At 41.1% G+C, this 22,105-nt stretch overlaps 1 protein-coding gene across 4 annotated transcripts in view; it reads left to right on the top strand.

Annotated features, from left to right (window-relative positions):
• Itprid2 (ITPR interacting domain containing 2) overlaps nt 1-22,105 on the top strand; it is a 37,422-nt gene that overhangs the window by 9,641 nt on the left and 5,676 nt on the right. For 2 of the 4 annotated variants that reach the window (NM_001107738.1, XM_063283643.1), the window contains 8 exons: nt 6,009-6,081; nt 9,599-9,687; nt 11,688-12,899; nt 14,751-14,828; nt 14,905-15,032; nt 15,386-15,536; nt 16,602-16,667; nt 17,266-17,721. In NM_001107738.1, coding sequence (NP_001101208.1) covers nt 6,009-6,081; nt 9,599-9,687; nt 11,688-12,899; nt 14,751-14,828; nt 14,905-15,032; nt 15,386-15,536; nt 16,602-16,667; nt 17,266-17,721 — 2,253 coding nt within the window. Of the gene's footprint in view, nt 1-6,008; nt 6,082-9,598; nt 9,688-11,687; nt 12,900-13,220; nt 14,141-14,750; nt 14,829-14,904; nt 15,033-15,385; nt 15,537-16,601; nt 16,668-17,265; nt 17,722-22,105 lie in introns of those variants that run through there. The other 2 variants (XM_017591707.3, XM_039104867.2) reach the window with 2 other exon arrangements.

The following is a 22,105-nucleotide window of genomic DNA, read 5'->3' on the forward strand; positions in this document are numbered from 1 at the left end:
TTTTCCCCCAAGCTTAAGGCTTTGATAGCAGAGAGCCTTGAGAGTGTATGCAAATTCAAATCATGATTGCCCAGCAGTGGAAGTGCTAAGATCAAGCAGGTTTGCAGTCCAGTCTTCAGGAGCCCCAGTGACCTGGGCGAGGGTGAAGGCAACTTATAATAGATAGATACTAGTGATGTGTGCACCCGAGGGGAAGCGGGGCTTCTGGAAGGCTGCTGAGTGGGGTTTTATAAGTCCAGATAGGCATTTGGTGACTTTATTTTACCCATTGATACTCCTGCTAATTTCCATAAAATCTAAATTCAAGAATGTAAAACTACCTGGGAGGTTCCTTCAGAACTCCTAGGCGAGCATAGGAGCACGTTGATAGACAAGATTCAGCTGTGTGCACCAGGACACTGCACTGTGGGAGGCCTTAGGAGCAATGCGCAAAAATGCTGTCCAGTGTTACACAGGAAGAACTGAGGTATCTGGATTGTGGCTATGCATAATGTAATGTGTAATTTTTCCTATTGAAAATATGGAAGTTGCTTTGGTAACAGTTTGTGTTAGCTCTAGAATCCCGTTTTCTCGGGTTGAAGAGTAAATCATGGTTCCTCAATGTTCTCTTCACTGAGTTTGGGTCAGTCATGCTAGTGATGACTTTTTAACTTATTTCAGTTTGCTGATACGTTATTTATGCTTTTGGTGGCTTCTGGATTTTTTATATGTTAATTATGGCTACAGAGAAAAGTATGGGGGAATAGAAGAAGCTCTCTAGAATACTGTATATTTTCTTGTAGGCTGCTTTTCCCTAAATCTTTTTCCTGTGGTTTATATTTCCAGTCTTTGAATTACTAAAGTGATTTCTGCCTTAGTACAGCGAGTGTGAGAGAGGATTATGATGTGTGCTTGAAAACCCTGGCTCTGTCCTATTGATTTCTGTTGAGTGTTGTTTTGGCCCAGCTAGTCTTAAGGACTGCATGTAAGTTCAGACCTTTCCTGGGCCCCTCCTCTGTGCTCAGTAGATGGAGTAGCGTCCATACTTTAGCCCTGCACCATGGTATACAAATCTATACAGTAGCTGGAAGTTTCATGCTGGTGACTCAGTTTGGACAGCAGTAGGTTGACAGCGTCCTCTCTGTAATTTGTAGGATTTTAAAAGAGCTCAAAAAGTCTAAGGAGAAGTGTAAGTGTCAGGTCTCTGAAAGGGTTCAGATAACATACCTGGAAGGGCCTTAAGGCTTGTCAAATGGTGGGCGCAGTTTGGTGGTACTTACCTTTCTTCATAGACCTTTTCACTTGCGCCCTCTGCTGGAAAAAACGTTAATGACAAAATAACGTGAACCCTTTTGTGAAGTGAAGATTACAGGAATAGTTAAGGAATGTTAGGTACTGTGTGTGCACACAGACAGGCACGCGCGTGTGTTGTCACTAGGAATGGTGTTGTATGTTTGTAGTAACTAGCATCCAGAGGACTGAAGCACAATGACCATGAGTTTGAGACAAGCTAAACAGCAAGTTCTAGGCTAGTAACCTGCTGTCCCTAGTAACCTGGTATCCCTAGTAACCTGCTGTCCCTAGTAACCTGGTGTCCCTAGTAACCTGCTGTCCCTAGTGACCTGGTGTTCCTAGTAACCTGGTGTCCCTAGTAAGATACTTTCTCAAATGCATACAAGAAATTAACTTTCAATTTGTCTATTGTAAATAGAGGGGCATTAAGGATTATGAATTCTTTCTTTTTCATATCTATTTAAAATATTTATTAAAAACCTCCTAGAATTGTGCTTTTTCCTTTGGAAACTTTAGAGAAACTTCTAGAACAATGGATAAAGCAGGGAAATGTGTTATTTTCATTTCCTCTTAGGCATGATATGAATTGTACTAGCAGACAAAAAGAAAAAAAACAAAACAAAAAAAAAACATTCTTCCGAAGGCCGGCTTACACCCCATTCTGAGTAGCTTGTAGACTTCTCTCTGGTACTCCTTTGGCTGGAGTCTGATCTCTGTAGAGAATATTAGTTCCTGTGTGAACAGCAAGTGAGTACAGGTCAGAGCCAGTTCTCAGCGAGAAGCCTCACAGCAGCAGCTCTGGACAGAGTCGGGAAGAAGGTTGCAGTCTGGCTCTGGCTCTGTGGGCAAGGCTGCCCGATCAGGTGAGACATGAGGTGACCAGGACTTAGGGGAAGCTGTTTAAATGTGAAGAGAGCTACCCAAAGGTTAGACTGAGTGACAGGCTAGGAGCAGCAGAATGCCTGTTTCTTATATTTAAGAAAGAAAAACATGAAAAAAAAAAGTCTGTAGACTGTTTTAGTTAAAAGCCAACATGCCTTCTAAAAATGTTTTAGAATGTCCAGGATATGCAGAAGTTCTAAACCCTTTCTTGTTTTTTGGTTGGGGTGTGGGAGAGGATTTTAATTCTTAGTGCCTTGAATTTTTTTTCTTGGTTTGTTTTGGTTTGGTTTAGTTTTGTTGGCTAGTTGAATACAGCATGGAAACTCCATGGAGTTAGACATCAGACGTCTGGAGGGGTCACAGTAAAGTGGTCCTACTGAGTGGACAGTTGCTCCTCTTTTGTGAATATGTCTGTATTAGTGGAGGGGGCCTTCCTCTGTGTGCTGGGGGTCCTCTCACTCTGCTAATGAACCATGTAAAAGGAGTTGGTGCTGGCTGCACACATAAACTTGCTTGAATTCCTAAAACAACTAACTGTCTGTAAATCATACTTTGTACTTATACAACTTATTATTACTTTTAGCTTCTAAGTTTTAGGGTTTGTTCTATTCATTTATCTGAGTTCCAATAACCTGAAATCAGTGAGATGTTTGAGGAACAGTGGCATTGTCCCTTTAGCCTTCTAAATTTTGAGGTTTTTTTTCTTTAGACAAAATCTTGCTGTGATGCCAGGTTGATTCTCCTGCTTCAACCTCCCAAATATTGGGTTATAGGCATGCACCACTATCTCTATTCCTAGCTGTACTTTCTAAAGATAGGAATTTAAATATGAAATTTGATAGTTGATATGTGCCATGATCTCCCAAATCCCAGATAATCACTTACATAACAGTGGAAACAAACTTTGTGTGTGGTTTATGTTAAATCTTAGCAGTTTTCTTTTCTTCAGGGTAACTTAGAAATAATTACAGAATTATAGACTAATACAAAGGTTTTGTGAACTAGTTCTCTTCCCCTTACACCTTCCTGACACTTAGATATTACTTCCCAGCAGTGGTTTTCCTCTTCTCCCTGGGGGAAGTGATATGTGCTATAATGTCAGAGCCTCAGGAGATGGACTGTATCTGTGGAGGAAGGAAGACTGCAGTGAGGGATCTGCTATCACGTGTCGTTGCTACTTTGTTGTTAGTTTTGCGTTACTTTTGATTGACTTAAGGACTTGTGGTAGAAGAGTTTTCACCCTTATTTTATAATTGCAAAACCAGATAAATAGCACAGATAGTTTTTAGAAGCCAGTAAATGGCTAATAAGACTTGAACTCTGGACTGACTCCTTTGACCTGCACCATATATATGCCATGGAACAGAGGTGGGAAAGGAGAGTAGTGAGATCTACCTTCTTCCTTCCTTCCTTCCTTCCTTCCTTCCTTCCTTCCTTCCTTCCTTCCTTCCTTCCCCACACAGAATTGTAATTTCTAAGGCTCTAATTTAAAATTTATTTCAGCTTTACTTTGTATTTAGCATGTTTAAAATGACAAGTGTGGTTAGTGTTGTTTTGATCCTGAGGAGAGGGGCTGGATGAGAACTGCATCCAAAAGGTACTGCCACCAAGAAGTCAAAGTCAAGATAGCTAGAGGATAGTTGAGAAAGCTAAGCAACTTTGTTGTTTTAGCTTAATGTGTATTTTGTTTGTTTTCCTTTTATTATGGGAAGTTTTGAATTACCTAAAGTTTAAAGAATCGTATGATAAAAACTTATTACTTGTTACTGACTTCAGTTTTGTTTGATTATATTTATAAAACTTTAATCTAATGCTACCTAGAGTACTTGGCCAGCTTAAAATACAGCACTAGGAATGCTTGCTGTGTAGGTCTTCATTCTGTATGAGCTTCATAGTTTTACACTCAGGTCTGACGTTTGCACAGTCATGACCAGCAAGACTAAGTCATCACTAGTGGTCTTACTACAGTAAGATTTTGCTGAGAACAGTCTTCCTGACATTAGCAGTTGTGTAAGTAAGCATGACCCTCTCCACTGTCAGAGCCTGTCTTGCACTGATGAAGGGCTTTGTAGTAAGGAGACATCTTTTTCCCTAGGATAACATTATGAAGGTTAGATGGCTAGAGAGGTAGGTAGCATGTTCTTCAAATCCATACCACTTCCTGGTTAATTCATCTCCAAGAAGTGGTAATCCTACATCTATAAAGTGCAAGATGGTAATTTGTTGTGTCTAAGCTGAGATTCTTAAGATACAAACAGCTATCTAGAGTTCTTCTATACTCTTTCAATCTAGTTAATGATTGTTTTTTAGAAATCTGTATTAGGCTGTGAAAGACCCCCAAACTTGGGGAGACTCTCACTCCAGTCACGGGTTGGGGTACCTGTCTGGACTTTGTTTGAGACTAACTTTTTGAAATTTAACTCTTCAGCTGGGCCAGAGTAGCAGCTAATAATAGGCCTTTTGTTGAATATAAAAAGAAAATGTGTTCTGTTCCCTTGCACTTAAAACAATGGTTTTCCGGTTGAACTTGTATCTGCTGCTTTGAAGAATATGTTGTTTTAAATAGTAGCAAATAACAGTAAAGCTGACTTTCTGTGTCATATTCAGGAGAGTTTAAATGCTCACTACTTTCAGTTTCCACAGGTCATAACTATAGCTTCATGGGACTAAAAAAATGTCATCACAAATCAGAAATCCCTGAACAGGGAGTACTATCATTAATTACATTTTTGTGGTGGTGATATGTGTGCTCTCTCTCTGTCTGTCTCTGTCTGCCTGTTTCTGTGTCTGTCTGTCTCTCTCTCTCTTGTGTATGTGGGGGTGTTGTATTGTGGCTGTGGTTGTGTGTGGTGTGTGTTGGCCCTCTATTCATTCCTGTGGGATATTTCTTATTTTTTAATTAATTCATAGCTTGAAGTATACCAGGGTTCAAATTGAAAGTTTGTTTGTTATTTGTTCGTTGATTTGTTCAAGTTTAAAAACCTGTGTTTGACTATTTTGTTTCCTTTATTTTGTAAAGTAGTAGAAATGAACAAATGCCTCCTCAAATATTTACACTTGATACAGGTTAGTCATACTAGTATAGCTAGGTAGTGTCTCCACAGGGTGAGGATGGCATTTAGAATCAATATTTCCTAAATAATAATATAGTTGTACAGGTAGGAAAAAAGGCAAGTTTTCTAGGTTTGTTACTTCTATTATATAGAAATATTAGAGCAATTTTTATGAGTAAGAGTCTTTAAGATTTTAGTTGTATTAAGATTTCCTTCCTACTTAAAATACCAATATGTCTTAAAAGAACATTTTTATCAGGACAGAACATTCTTATACACGAGTAACAATTGATGTCTCAAACTGGAAGGCTTCAGAACATTCAGCAGTGAGAGCACGGTGTCCTATTTCCATAGATACCAAACTTGTATTTGCCTCAAATGTGGGTCAGTCATCACCTCCTATGATGTGATGCACAGACTAGCATTTTTCCTCATATTGGAACTACTTTAATGTTTCACATTTAGGGCAACCTCCTGGTGTGGGCTGTCTTCCACATAGAGCAACTTCTGAGAAACAGACTATGTGTGGGGTTTTGAATATGTTTGTATTTATGCAGCTACTTTATACGCTATCTTTCTCTGCCACTTCCCTATGTTGAGGGGACATGGCAGCATGACAGGACTGCATGTCAGTGGAGAAGAGATGGGAAGACTAAGCTGTGGGACATGCTGACAGTTTTCAGATAAAGTGCCTACATAACGTTTGTGCACTTCAGTGACTTGTTTAATGAATAACCACCAAGAGACATTCTTCTTGGCCACAGATTTTCTTAGTTTTAACTACACATGATTCTCTTTTAGGTCCAGAGCACAGAGGGAGAAGCACCTCACGTGCCAGCCACTTGCCAGCTAAGCCTTGCCAAGTCAAAAAGAGGTAAGCGGCCCACTGACCACTGCTTCCTACAGTTGCACAGTGTTGTCAGCTGAGGAGAGGAGTGCCTCTCAGTGTGTGGAGTAGCAGTAAGCGCCAAAGATGGGGATGCAGAGCAGGTGAGCTCTCATCTCAGCATTAACTTTTGTGGGGTTTTTATGGGGGAGACTTATTCTTACAAACTAATACTAGATTGTTTATCCTGTAATGACCTCATTAAACATTTCTGGGTGCACTAGTTTTCAAATCTGTACATGGACTGAAACAGATTATGACTACTTTTGCATTGTTATGATTGGACACCCTCTTATGTTCCCTGTTTCTGGGGGCTTTTATGCAAATATATCTTGTAAGTATAATACATGCAATGTAACTGGGCAAAAACTCACTAGCAGTAGTTCAACCGAGTTAACGTGGTGCAGACCAAAGGTGAGTGGCTGCAGATTCGACTCTCTTCTTGAATCATTAATTATTGACCAGAAAACCTTTGGATCCACTCCTTACACTTTGCCTTGCAACTAGAAAATGCTGTCTGGTTTTAAATTTACAACACATTTGATGTTTAGAGAAGGAAAGAGGAAGAAGTTAAATGACCACTGAAGGTAGGACTGTTTATTTTTAAAACTTTACACATACCAAACCACCTGTTTTTGTTTTTTTTAACAAAAATTTATATGTATGTTCTTAGAATAGAAAATTACATGTTAGTCTTCCTGAGGAACAGCTTGCATGTGTGACATTAAAGCATAGGCCCCTAGTCACTTCAGCTCTACCTAGTCAGACACAAAGCGAATTTTCTCACTGAGTATTCTGTCTGTCTTAAGTACGTATAACTCCATCTCCTGTTGAAGCGCAGAGAGCAAAGCAGAGGCGATATTGAACAAAGCAACTAAGTCACTGTGTGTCAGAGGATGACCGAGTGGTAAATTTCCTTGAAGTTGTTCTAGGGAAGCGGTGAGAAATACGGAAGATCTATTTAGTGGCCATTCAAACTGGAGTTCCTCCTGGTTCCCAGTCTTCAGTCTCTTGTTCTTGTTTATGATGCCATAAACAAAACCATTTGCATATTTGTCAATAGATCTTTTCTAAAGTTACAGTAAAAGAGTTTTGTATGTGTAGTTGTGATAAAGGGTTACAGGAAACAGTGACATTTGGTCCATTTGGAAGGCAGTCTATGGAGTCGTGGTAATGGGTAATGTGGTACGTCACAGACTAGTCATAACTTCATAGTTAGAATCACTACTCATTTCCAAGCACAGTAGAAGCAAGGCGTGGCTTCACTAGTCGGACTCTGCAAGCACACGCCTGTAGTCTCGGGTGCAGGGACTCGTTCTTGAACTGAGAGAGAGGTTCCGTAGCTCGGCTCATGTCCCAGCCTGGTGTTCACTGAGCAGCCTCAGATTCCAGAAGTCCCACACTGGCCTTTTTATGAAGATAACTATTTTTTTCACGAAAATCTGGAAGAGAATATACTGATTTTGATACTAAACAGATGGTTTCTGTATTTTGTTTTGTTTCATATTTAAATATTTTGCGTAACTTTTAAATTAAGGTAATTTTCAGTGTCTTCAAAACTGAGTATTAATCCTTAGGTCTAAATTTTTCTAGTAAAGAACTGCGGTTTCATTTTATAAAACTTACTTTATCAATAAGTACTTTATGGATGTTTTTGCCTTCTTACTTGTTTTGCTTGCACATATGTGTGTGCACCGCTGGTGTGCCTGGTCTTGTAACCTGGAACCAGAGTTAACAGTTGTTTATGAATCACCATATGGGTGCTAGGAATTGAACCCAGGTTCTGTGCAAAAACAAATGCTCTTACTTGCTGAGTCATCTCTTTAGCCCAAGAGAACTATGCAGGGAACGAAATATCTGCCCAAAGACCCTAGATTGGCTTATATTTAGGCAAAGCCTTTCTCTTTGGTTCAGGCTGGCCTCAAGCTCCAGCTCCACTTGCCAGGCTCCTAGCTTTGTAGACGAACAAAGCAATGCTGTGTGGTTTTAGGTCCAAGAGTACTTTCCTACCTTCTCCTGAAGCAGTGCTCTGCAGTGGAGGGCTGTAATCCCTGTCTGCAGAGAGACGCAGTACTGCCTTACACCATGAAGCAAAGAAGAAGCTTAAGCTCTGTGTGCCGCTCCCTTCCCCACGCCCACTCTGAAGCCTGCTCAGTCTGCATTGCCAACCAAACTGTAGTACACATATGCTCAGCTGTGAGGAGAACCGGTCCAGACCTTATTCTGCTGCACATTCAGCAGATCTTTGAAGAAACTGACCCTGTCTTCTCTGTACTTCATAGAAATTCCCTTTACCCCACCAAATATGCCCTTTAATTTCTAGATCATTTATGTAACTGCTTAATTGTTGTGAGTTACCACTGAGTCATTAAGCAAACATTGCCATGTTGTTCTACATACCAGAACATTAAGAATAAGTAAAGTTCCTGTCTTCATGGGCTCAAAGTCTAGTTATAAACAGAACAAGACAGAGCCGTGACACACAAGAACAGTGGCAGCTACTCTGACTAGAGGGCCAGTCTGTTTTGAAGGACTGTAGTGCCCAGTCAGAACTGCTGGGAACAGTTTGTCACAGTCCACTTCCATAGTTGTTCCAGCAGGTCCAGGTTGAGTGAGGAGATAGAACATGTCTTTAACTCATTATGCAGCCGACTAACATCGTAACACTGCTGGGGACCTTTCTCAGTTTTCGAAAGGGATGTAATCACTATTTCTTGAATCTTTAAACTCCAGTAGGATGTTTTTAAACCCAAGTGGATTTTATTAGTCATATTATCTGGTTCAGATGATTTGATAAACACTGCATTCAGCCTGCCTCGCAAATGCACGAGGCATAAAGTCCCCTCCTGTGGTGAGTGTAATGTAGATAGAATGCCATCTTGCTTACTGCACACATATATTTATTTATATAGTTAGTATCTTTCATAAAAGAACATTGTATATATTTAGAAATTAGAACATATTTAATGCTAAACATGTCTTTGCAAAATTAGCAGTGTTATATATTAATTGAATCTTCTACTTCTGTTTAATTGTTATGAAAAAATTATTTCCCAACACAAACAATTGTTATCATAAGAAACACTAGAGATATTTGAATATCCTTATATTTCAAATGATTTAGTTTATAGCCCTTTCTTTCTTTGAAACTAGTAAGATGCAGAAAGTTTTATTGGATTCTGCATATAAACTTATTATTTCACTTCCTAACCATTTTTGTAGATTTATATAACTTGTAAATTGTTTATTTTTATTTTATCCAGTTTACATCTGTGGTAATTGGATTTATCAAGTATTTTGCCACTAGAGCTTACTTAGCAAATGAATGCTGAGAGTTTCTGATAGAAAACCCGATTCAGCTTTTATTTGAACTTGAGTTACTGGCTGTCCTTTGAAGCTGCAATTTTCCATAGTAATTTGTTCTGCTTTGTTGGGGATCGTATCTATGATGATGTCACTGCCCGCCATTGCAGGCCTATGTGTTTAATAGTGTTTCTACTGACAGATCATCTGTTGCGAACTGCAAGTCAGCATTCTGATAGCAGCGGGTTTGCTGAGGATTCCACAGACTGCCTCTCCCTCAATCACCTTCAGGTACAGTTTCCTGTGTTCATTAATAGACACTTCCATTGACTTTGTTTTAAGGCAGTCGTCTGTCCATGTGTTGTATTGTAAGGTTGTCTGTCAAATGGAAATAGGAATAAAATGTCTGAAATGTAGCTCTTGGCTACATATTTGACTATAAGTTTCAGGTTTTACTTATTCATGATCTCTGGATATAAAAAAATTAATTCTTAGTTTCATATTACTAGTGACTAAATTGGTTTGGTTTTAAACTGCTTGGTCTGGTGTTTTTCTTATTTGCTTATAGTTATTATATTCCAGTATTTAATAATAAATTTTGTTTAGTTTAAAACTCATATTCCCGCTAGTTCTATGAACTTTTATGAAAATTAAGGTATTTTAGGTAACCCAGAAAGCAGGTGCCTTTTCATCCTTGAGGAGGTGGTGGTTGGTAGAACACAGAGTCACAGAATGCACAGGAAAGGGATTCAAAATGTCTTTAATAAAATCTGAAAATTGAAATAAGTAAAACAAAATAGATTTAAGAGTTTTCTAGAAGCATAGCATTTGAAGGCTAAACAGGCAAGAAATATACCCAAGGAGACACAGGAAGAAACACGTTTGAGGAGAGACTCACAAGGGTCTACCCTAAGAGAGCTTTTGGTAGTTGGCTCATTTTGTTTCAGGGTTCTGGACATTGATAGGCGACCTATAGGTGGGTAACCCTATACCCATGTGCATATGGATAAGACTGGTACTTAGTGTGTTACCAAGAAAAAAAGTTAAGATCTGAAGTTGGGAAGGGGACATGTGGAGGTCTGAAGGGAGTTGGGATGGAGAAATGGGATGTAGTTGTGATCATAACTTATTGTATGATATGCATGCTGTTCTCAAAAGAATAAATTAAAACTTATTAAAGAAAGCACTGAGGTGAATTCTTCGAGGTAAAATGGAAAAATGATAGTAAGATGAAAGCATGATGGAAAATGTATTGATAAAGGCAAATAGGTATCTGATCCCAGGTTGTAATTCCTTAATCTAAAAGCTGCAGCTTTAAAGGGCTGTAAGAGTGGCATTTGTGCCACAGCCATCTTTGTGTTTCAGTGTTTGGTTGTATCTCTTATGCTACAGGCAGTATCAGTGCATGGAATCCAGTGTGTGTTTCTGGGAGTGAATGGGCAGTGCTCTATGTGTACTGTATTTCCAGTGTTTTATGTGCTTTGTGTTCCAAGGTTTTGCATTCCACCATGTCCACAGAGTGGCCATCTGTCTCTTGCACGGATACAATTTTGTTTCCCATTTATATTATTTAATAAAGTACATGATGCTCAATATTTTATTAAAAAGTAAGATTTATTTTAGATACTTTTGCTTGTTCATAAGTTAATATAGTGGTCTGAACATACTTAAAACAGAATGGGCTAAGATATGATACTTGACAGGTTATGTATACTAAAATTATTTATAAAATAATGAAGTACACAAAGCATTGGTCAGTGGGAAGAGGGTATGTAGTTGTGATGAAATAAGCAAAGTAAAGGCAGCCTGAGGCATGTGTCAGTGATGAGGAAGGAAAGATAAGGCCCTGGTAGGTTTTCAGGTAGGTTTGACTGCCTGCTTGAAGAGGGCTCTGTGTCCCAGCATGGGAGCAAAGTTGATGAGGTTAGGGAGGGGCCATACTGTAAGAAAGTTTGATCCAGAAGAATCTGGGATGAAACTGTTGAGAGACCCCTGGTCCTAGAGCAAGGTGATCCAGGATGGCTGTGGAAAAGGAACACATCCTTCCAGCGTGAAGAGAGGACGCTGAGAACTAGGGAACGTGTGTATCGAGGCAGAACAGCAAGACATTCTGTCCAACTCTGAGAGTCAGTTTCATGTGTTGGAAATGAAGTGAAAGGAAAATAGATCTGAGACAATGTTGATGAGTAAGTGTGGGGTGGGGGATAATAACCAGAATGACTACAAATCCATAGTCTTGTCAGCGGGGACTCTCACTTCATTCTCAGCCTCCCAAGTGCTTTCCTTCACAGGTTCATGAGTCCCTGCAAGCCATGGGGAGCAGTGCTGACAGCTGCGACAGTGAAACAACTGTCACATCACTTGGTGAAGACCATGTGACTCCGACAGCACCAGACCAGCCTTACTTCAATGAATCAGAGGAGGAGTCTCTTGCCTCTCTGCAGAAGGGAAGAGCAAAGGTCATAGTTGCTGAGAAAAGAAAAGCAGATAACCAAGATTTCCCCCACTGTGCGACTGCAGAGAATGCTGGAAACAATGAGTCCGTGAAGGGTCCATGTGAGCCTGGGCCTCAGATTACAGAGACTGAGACAGAGGAGGAGCCACCTCTGGCAGCCACTGGAGAGCTCCTGAGGGAAGGGAGTGGAGAGAGTGATATGGATAAGGGCAGTGAATGTGAATTTGCGCAGTACACCACACACCACATTCTCAGGTCCTTGACTTCCTTTGAAGAGGCTCAGGGCAGCGGTATGAGCTCTAAAAAGAAAACTGAGTTTCCCTCTTCTGTGGACAGAGTGAACACTGCCCTGCAGAGAGCTCAAATGAAGGTTTGCAGTATGTCTGGTCAGAGAGTAGGGCGTAGCCTAATAAAATCAAAGGATCTGTTGAAACAAAGGTACTTTCTCGCAAAAGCTGGCTATCCTCTAAGAAGGTCTCAGTCTTTGCCCACCACTTTACTGAGCCCAGTAAGGGTGGTATCTTCTGTCAATGTACGATTATCTCCAGGAAAAGAGACCAGGTGCAGCCCACCATCCTTCACCTACAAGTACACACCTGAAGAGGAACAAGAATTGGAAAAGCAAGTAACTGAACACGATGGCCAGTCTTTGGTTAAATCTACCATCTTCATCCCTCCATCCTCTGTGAAGAAAGAAGAGGCCCCTCAGAGTGAGGGGACACGACTGGAGGAATGCCACCATGGAAGGCTTGCCCCCTGCCCACAGTTTGCTCCAATCTCCCAGTCCACCTGCTCCCTTCACTCTGTCCACTCTGAGTGGCAGGACAGGCCTCTGTGTGAACACATGAGAACTCTGAGTGCCCATAGTGTCCCCAACATATCAGGTGCTGCATGTAGTGCCTTCTCCTCTCCTTTTGGTTGTCCCTACTCACATAGACACGCTGCCCACCCATGCAGGCCATGCCCTGTGAACCCTCCTTCCGCCATAGAGATGCAGTTGCGGAGAGTGTTACATGACATTAGAAACTCACTACAGAATCTCTCACAGGTAAGTAGAGATCTTTACGCTTTAGTGCTCTGAGCTCTTCCTAACTCCTCAGCAAGTTAGGACCGAGCAGACAAACCACCTCACCTTATTTTCCTGCATGCTGTCATAGACATGTCTCTCCCATTTTGTGAGGGAAAGCTGTAACTAATCCTAAACAAAGTTCATCTGAGAGTCTCCTCTTTGTAGAGGCGGCATTATTCCACAGTATTTTTTCCTCTCAGCCTTTCCTTCATTCTCTTTGTCTGAACCTTAGATTGTCCTGTTAAAAGCATCTTTCTTCTCAATCCTTTTTCTCCTTTTCTCTGCCATTTGGATGTGCAGATCTCTTCTAACTTTCTAAGACTTCTCGTTGACTCCGGTGGCTCCATGTTCTCCTGGGTTTTGTAGCTCTCTGACTAAGCTTTCCTGTTCACCCGCTCACCTGCTCATCTGCTCACCTCTGAGGCTGGCCTCCTGGCACAGAATTATTCTCTTTCCATGGGCTCAAAACTGGAACCACTCCAGAGAATCAGGTAAAGTGTAAATTCTGAATGCATGCCACCTGTTACAGTGAAAGAGTGAACAAGAAGCCACTTGGGTTAAAAAATCAAATTTTCAGATATGAAAAGATATGCCTTTCATATACCTCCTTGTCCTCCTGACAATTGTCCCTATTAGTTTGCAGCCTGGCCAGAGCATTCTTCCTCATCAAGCATAGTTCTGGCTGTGGCTATACTTCCTTGAGGCTGGGGAATTTCAGAGCTATCTCTATCTGTACATCTGTAGTGAGCCACTCTGGCTGTGGGTGGTTGGCCATGAACTTCCTGTCAGTACCTCAGTTGGTAATCTCCCCACTCCCCACTCCCCACTCCCCACTCCCCACTCCCCACTCCCCACCTAAACAGACAACTTCCCCAGCCTCTGCTTAGGTGTGTGCTCCAGTGCTACCGGGCAGCAGAGCATTCAGGGTTCTCAGTATCCTTGAACTCGGGTGATCGGCACATATCACATGGTTGTTGGTTGTTGGTTGTTGTTGCTGTTGCTGTTGCTGTTGCTGTTGCTGTTGTTGCTGCAGTTTTCCAACTGTGGGGCTCTGTCCTTGCTGTTCTTCTCATGAACTGCCAAGTCCTGATAGTGCCTAAAGTTCAGGTCAGATGTTACCACTAGCATATTTACCTACTGAATTTTCATTTGCTTTTATAATACAAACAGACAGACACACACACACACACACACACACACACACACACACGTGTGCACACTTATTCACATTCACACACACAATCACAAACACTTGCCACACAATGTATGCTCCTTCACACATATACTCACATACATATATATCATACATATATATACTCATACATAAATTCACACTGTTCTTCTCACTTTTAATTTCCTTACACTGAGATGAGGGCTTTGTCAACTTTTGTCTTCCCTGCCTTTGCCAATAGCGTATGTTTCCCTGAGAGTGTGGATGATGGCCACTTGCTGCTTTCTCTAACCACACCAGTGTGGTGCAGTCTCCTGTTGCTTTTGCTTACAAATATCTGGGTCTTGGGCTTCTCTACTCACCTTCTCGAGGCAATAGGAAGCTCTGTAAATACACTGTCCTCCTGCATGGACACACACACGGACATGCTTCCCTTTGCCTGTCCTCCTCCTGAACAGTGATTTGGACACAGAATGGTGAAAGATGGCCAGTGGCAGCAGAGATTAACTTCTTCTGTTGTTGATTATAATATACATCATTGTGGGTTTGATGTAGCTCACAGAGAAATGCTGATGCATTCCTTACATTAACTTAACATCTTAGAGAACGGGAAGTTGTCACTTTGACCTGGCCTTTAATTCTGTTTCATCTGTCCCAAGTACCCTATGACGAGAGGACCTGATCTTGCTGCTGCTCCATACAGTACTCAGAAGTCGTCTGTTCTACCTCTTTATGAAGTAAGTTCCCCTTAAATCTTTGAGTTGCAATGATGTGTGTGATTTAGAAGTGTAATCCTGTTACATTGCATTTCAGAATACCTTTCAGGAGCTTCAGGTTGTGAGACGGAGCCTGAATCTGTTCAGAACGCAGATGATGGACTTGGAGCTGGCCATGCTGCGTCAGCAAACGGTGGTGTACCCTCATATGACAGAGGAGGACAGGTTAGTAGTTGGTTAGGTTAGTACATTCAGAGCCTTTTCTTCAGTAAAGCAGGCCCTTAGCATAGCTTCTTCAGAATCCAGCTCTGTCCGCACTCTGAACTGTGTATAATGAAGCAGTGTAGGTAAAAAACAAACCAGGCACGCGGAGTTTACTGAGCCATCTCCATGCTGAGGAGTCTGCTTTTCAGAGAGGGGAGAGTGCAGGAGATCAAAGACCTAGTCACTACCTCTCGATTGCCATCTGAGCTTATAAAATTGCAGTACCTTTCCTAGTTCATACTCTTCAAAAATGTGCTGACTAGAGATCATTGAGCCACTACTTTTCCAAAGTTATGCTTGTCATGATCTAACAGGTATGAAGTTGATCAGCTGCAGGGCCTGCGGAACTCTGTCCGAATGGAGCTGCAGGACCTGGAGCTGCAGCTGGAGGAGCGCTTGCTGGGCCTGGATGAGCAGCTCCGTGCAGTGCGGGTGCCTTCACCATTCCGTTCCTCTGCACTCCCGGTATGCTTTGGGGTCCAGAGCCTGCAGTAACTTGGTTATTCCTGATGTGTGCTTTGGGCAGGGACCTCATTTTTCATGCTTTAATGCTTTAGGACCATGCATAATGCTCACGTAGCTTTCACACACATTACTTTTATGTGCAGTGTGGTAAATTTCACATTTAGAATATTTAGAAGTACATTGCAATTTTTAGTGATAATTTTCAGTAATCGAAAAAATGAAGGTCAATATTAGTTTTGATTTTAAAGGAAAAATTCTAATGAACTAAAAGATAGCTACTTTAAACTTGTGTCTCTGCTTGTAACTCCAAAGAACAAATTCATTTTGTCCCCCACTGCCCCTTGTTTAAGTAAACAACTGATCCCTCTGAAGTTTTCCTTTGTTTTCAGTTTAATTCTTTTTCATGCCTTGGTTTTTGGGGGGAGGAGGTGTTCTTTTTCGTTGTTTTGGGCCCACTCCATGTCCTGCCCGCTGACAGCCCCTCCAGTGCCTTCTCCTCTGTCTCCTGAAGGAAGCAGATGATGCCCTGATAGGATCCACGTACACAGCGGGAATGAGAGAGCACTGTTGTCCTTATGCTGGGCCACTCGGCACTACTCCCAGGCCTGCTTCCCATGCAATTGGAGCCTCTCCATTAGAGTCCTGTCTTCGCCAGTGTCTCTGCACTTATAAAATGTGTTGCTTTGAAAATTTGAATTTTATTCTGCTTTTTCATGTTTGATTTTATCTAAATAAGTGCGTGCCTGCGTGTGTGTTTGAGCATATGTGGAAGAGAATGAGAATGAATATATACATAGATAAAATAATATTTTAAATCATTATGAATGCATACTCCTGTGATTTTGACCCATCATTCTCAGGAATGTATTGGTGGAAACAGAGAACCTGAATGCCTGTGTAGCAGTCGCAATACTATATTTGATGAGGTACATGGTAGCTGACTACAGTGTTTGTGACATTAATAGGTGTTTGAAGGAACTGTGTAGCCAAGTCATTCTTAGGAAGCACTTGCACTTTGAGGAGGTGTGTCGGTGTGTAAGCCTGTGTGCTGTGCTTACCTTTCAGGGGATGTGTGGCAGTAGGAGCGCTGATAACTTATCATGCCCGTCTCCACTGAACGTCATGGAGCCGGTAAGCCTCTTTCCTTCTAAGTCCCTGGGACGGGTGCTGTAATATATCATGAACGTGCCATCTTCTCACTTTGTATGAAGTGCAGGCTTGGGTGAAGTACAGACTTCAAGGAAGTGAGTTTGCCATTTGCAGTGCAGTACTGATTTGGGCCACCGGAAAGCTCGCTCATTGTAGCAGTGATTTGTCTTTATAACCAAAAGAGCATAATGTGTCATAGAAACATTTCATCTATCTTCAAGGAGCCCTTCCATGTCAGGACCTGTAAAATGACTATATATTCATTGCGTTTTAGATTCATTGGCAAAACATTCTGAGTAGTTGTTTTAGTTTTCATTAATTACCCTTCCATGAAATAATCCAGACTTCTCTATGTTATTTCACTTCACCTAGTGTGTCCTAGTCTTCCAAGGTCTGACTTGAGATTACTGTGAATTTAATTTTGTGTGTGTGAATGAAATTGATCAGCTAATAAGATAGTGAAATAGAATTAAGCCTTTAAAATTCCATGTGATTTGGGACACTAAGGACAGCTGGGAATGCAGCCTTCTTAATTCCCAGTCCTAGTCTCGAGAGAGAAGAAGAATGTCTTGCCTTCCAGGTCACAGAACTGATGCGAGAGCAGTCGTACCTGAAGTCTGAGCTGGGCCTGAGCCTTGGAGACATGGGGTATGAGATTCCTCCTGGAGAGAGCTCAGAGTCCGTTTTCTCTCAAGCTACATCAGAGTCATCTTCCGTCTGCTCCAGCCCCTCCCACACCAACAGAAGATCTAGAGGGCCATCCGGGAGCAAACCCAGAGCCCGCTTAGTGGCGAGAAAGAAGATATTCCGAGCCTCTGTGGCCCTGACACCAACTGCCCCGTCTAGAACAGGCTCTGTGCAAACACCTCCAGATCTGGAGAGTTCTGAAGAAGCTGGAGCAGCTGAAGAAGCCTCACAAGTCGTGGGACTTACATCTCACGTGGAGGAAGAACCAGAGGATCTCTCTCTGATGCCAACGGCTGAGGAAATGCACCGGAATGTGGAGCAGGACGAGCTGCAGCAGGTCATCCGCGAGGTGGGTCCAGGCTGAGCCTGAGCCGTGGGTTGCAGATGTGAGCCATGGTACAGTTTATTCAGGTCCTGCTTCCTTGTAGACAGTAACTCACAGGATGCTTTAGGTCAGCTTTCCCATTGGCAGTGCATTTCTGCAGATTCGAGACTGTCAGACGTCTTGCTGCTTCCTCCACTATAACCAAAATATTGTCCATAATATTTCCACATACACCTCTCATTTCCACATGTGTAAAATAAGGAATTACAATTTAGACCTCTTCCAGAAATAGAAGCTATCATTTTACAAAATTCTAATTGGCATGAGAAAAAGAGGAGGGTAATCATGGTAAGGAATTTGTTCTCTTTTCCTTTGATGGCTGGAGAAGTGTATTAATTGTGATTTGTTCAAAGACTGAAATATAGTGTGAAGTGAGGTTTACCCTGGATGATGAGAGCATGAGAACCTAAAGTGTTAACCACAGTTCTGGGTTTCTCAAGGGGCCACCAGCATGAGTGAGGGTTACCAGTCAGGGTCACAGTTAATTGAGAAAGTGGATAGAATGACCGTGAACTTTCTATTGCTGTGACAAAATGCCTGAGAACAATGAACTAAAAAGGGCATGTTTGCTTCTGTTGGTGTTCTCAGATGGTTTAGCCTCTAAGTACTTGGTTCTGTTCTTCATGGGCCTATAGTGAAGCTGAGAACATGGGAGAAAGCTAGGTTAGAGCAGGGCACAAAGAGGGTGCAGCATGAAGGGTCAGGATAACTAGAGCCTCTACAATCCTGAGCCCAAAGGCCTGACTGCTTTCTACCTGGTGCTGCCTTCTAAATTTCTCTGGCCCATCTGTGGACTAATTTAGTAACTTCTCAAAAGCCACTCCTCTGAGCGTCACTATATAGAGGACCAAACCTTCAGGCTCTGAGCTTCTGGAACAATTGTGGATTTAAATTATAATGATTTTTAAATATTGAGTTCCATTACTATAGACTGGTATATCCCCTTTAAAAAGAAAAGCACCATGGGTAAACTTCACTATGGCTTGGACCTGCTTTCTCTATAAGTTATATACATTGAATATTGGCTTGGACCTGCTCTCTCTATAAGTTATATACATTGAATATTGGCTTGACCCTGTTCTCTCTGTCGGTTATATATGTTGAATGCTCTCTCTATAGTTTGTACATGTTGAATATTTTTCTGTTCTGTTTCCACAAGATGAAGTATACTTTTCTTTCCAACCACTCCTAAAACTCTTGATGACAAACACCTTTTATTTTGATATTAGTTAAAAAGAACAACACATTATATATTTTAAAAGTGACATTATGGGTTGAACTGTATCTTAGTGACAATGTGTAAGGCCCTGAGTGTGAATCTAGCAAAGTTGGCACTGAGCTCGTGTAGGTCCCTGAGTGTGATCCCCAGCAGAGGTGGCACTCAACAGTATGTGTGAAGCCATGAGTGTGAATCCCCCCACCTAGTACTGCCCAAGCCAAAGAAAAAATAGAGAAACCAGCAACACAGTGTATAAAGTACCAAAGGTAGTAGACAATACCTGTAAGCTAAGAAATCCTTGACTTAAATTAAAGTGAGGTAAGCAAGACCAAAACATCTCAAGAAAATTTGAAAACCTGTACAATGGCCCTGAAAAAGTTTTCATGTTTTTGGGCCTTTTTATTTTGAAGACTTGGGGTTCTTAAGTCTATGAAAATATTAAATACAACCACACATATTCTCTCTCTCTCTCTCTCTCTCTCTTCCTCTCTCTCTCTCTCTCTCTCTCTCTCTCTCTCTCTCACACACACACACACACACACACACACACAAAATGTAACATTTCTTATCTCATGAATGCAGATTTCTAAATCTTTTTAGTTATTTAAGAACACATTAGGAGCCAAGTAAGTCAAAATAAGCCATAGAAATTAGCCATCTCTATTTTCAGACTGTATTTCTAATGTAATTGTAAATGTGAATCTGATGTGCTTTCAGAATCAATTCTTGGCAAGTATCTTCCCACCAAAGGGTCATTGATCATCTGGGGCCTAAGATGAGTCCTACACATATGGTGCCATCATTGATTGCATCGAAATAGCTTGAAAAGTTCATTAAATAAACACACAGATGATAATGTATCTTCCTCAATGTGTCTGTGCTGTGAAAACATGCAGTAAAACCTGCAGGACTTCTCAGGAAGAATAGGATTGGAAGGATAATACTCTGGACTTTACCAGTGACACAAGGAAGGACAAAAAAATATAAACTAATTAAAGCAGTAGCATGGTTTCCTCATGGTTAACATAGTCAGGAAGCAGATCATACAAGATGGTACTTGACCTTGGAAACGTTTGACTTGTGCTTGTGGTATCCAGGCTTGGGAGCCAGCATTGGAGCTTGTCAGTTACCAAGATGGGGTGAAAGGACGGCCTGGAATCTGACAAAGCTGTGGGTAGGAGTGCCTGTGCACAGGACTGACCTTGCTGGTAGATTTTTAAGTTCCCCGTATTTTGTGTTTTAAGTTCCTGGATTCAGCTGAAAGTTGCTTTCTGTAACCACCTGTGTGTGTGTTGAGGATGATATTCAAAAAAAGATGTGACTTTTGTGTTACATGCAAATTGTTACCCAGGATTTCTGATATGTTTACACAAATGCCCATTTTCAAAATCAGTATAGGTGCAGGGTGCGTGGTTTTTGTTTATTCTCCAGACTTGACTACGAACTAGTGGAGCACTTCAATTCTATACATGTATTGTTCTGAAAATGGAGTTATTTTTATGACTTGATGTGGCTAACTAAAATGTGGCAAAGTGTACACTCACCTTCCTCAGTCAGGTGTGCCTGGGTAGGAACAGAAACAGGAACTTGTCTATACACAGGACAGTACTTTAGTTAGATTAGATAATCACTCAGCCTGAGCTGCATTTGCTCATGACAAGTTCGCTAACTCCTTTTTTTCCCTCTACTAAATTCTGATACTTTCGTTCCTCTTAATTTGCTTTGGTTTGAAGTTCTCTTGAAAACCTGGCTTCCTATCGCTTATTTGGCATAGTTGCTCCTTTAAAGCATGCCTGAGTTTTCATTTTAAAAAGTTCGTTGGCCTGATCCATGTTGCAAATAATTGTCTAGGAAGAGCGTGTTGGCATAGACTAGAATATTGATTCTTTGGCCAATAGCACAGACTATAGAAGAAGTCATTTGTTTCCATTTTACTGCCTTGGTCCTAGGGAATTACTTAATCATTTATAGGAATCTCCTATTAAATATGAAAGATGTTATACTTTGTCAGCATTTAAATTAGTGTGGAAGGCAGATGTTTGACAAACTTTTCAGAATGTGTTACTAAACCCTTCTCGAGAAGCCCTTTAGCTCAGAATGTGTCAACATTTAAAGGAAATCTGCTTTAACATTTACCCTTGCTGTCCACAAAGGACTTACCGAGCACAAGGATGTTGATGGTGTGCTTAGCAAATCAAACTTGCTGAAGTATTTTGAGAACATACGCGATAGATCCCTTGGTTCACTGCTAGCTAAAATTCAAAAACCAATTCATATTGTTATCCTAACTCAGCTAGGTGGTTTTATGTTTAAAGTTTGTTTATAAAATATTTTAGATACTGATTTTTTTCCTTCATTTATTTCTAGCTGATAATCTTTTAACGTTAAATGTCCACAGTACTAAATATCAAGTTACAAAGCTTATTGTATTTGCTACCAAGAAAATAAAATTTGATTCTATCTTCCCAGTAAATTTGTGGCCCTTAACCCCATTAACAAAGCCAGTATTCAGGAAGGCAAGATCTGATCTAGGATAGAACAGCTCTGCAGGTGAGGATTAAGAGTGTTTGGCAGACACTCTCAGGGACCTTTTTTTTTTCTATCTTACTGCACTCCTGGGTGCATGAAAACAATGCCATCTGTCAGGCCTTTGTTTCCATCACTGAACCCTGGGAGGTTTAAAGACTGCTTTGTTACTTCAGTGCACTCAGTCAGCTGAATCCCCTTTGGAAAGAGAATGTCCATACACAGTCCTTTCATACAAGTGTTTAATGCACAGTCTGTACTTAAACTTTTGTCAACCCAAGAGCCCTCCTCATTCCAGATTGTGTACAAATCCCAGTTGAGGACAAAACAGTACTGCCTTAGAATTTGTCTGAGTCATTTGTGATATGGGTGATCATGACCAAAACCATTTACAGATACTTGAGAATGTACATATGTGTAGGAATAAAAAGATGGTTTATAGGATATGTGAAAATGTGCCATTCTCAGAGGAGAGTCAGCCTCAAATGTCAAGAATAAGTAGCATAGATTGGCATGCTTTTTATAAAGGTACTCTGTTTAATTTAGCTTTTAGGATGGGTTTACAACTGTCAGTGTATCTGACATGTTTAAACATGTGTTTAG

This window comes from Rattus norvegicus, chromosome 3, assembly GCF_036323735.1.
Source record: "Rattus norvegicus strain BN/NHsdMcwi chromosome 3, GRCr8, whole genome shotgun sequence".
NCBI lineage: Eukaryota > Metazoa > Chordata > Mammalia > Rodentia > Muridae > Rattus > Rattus norvegicus.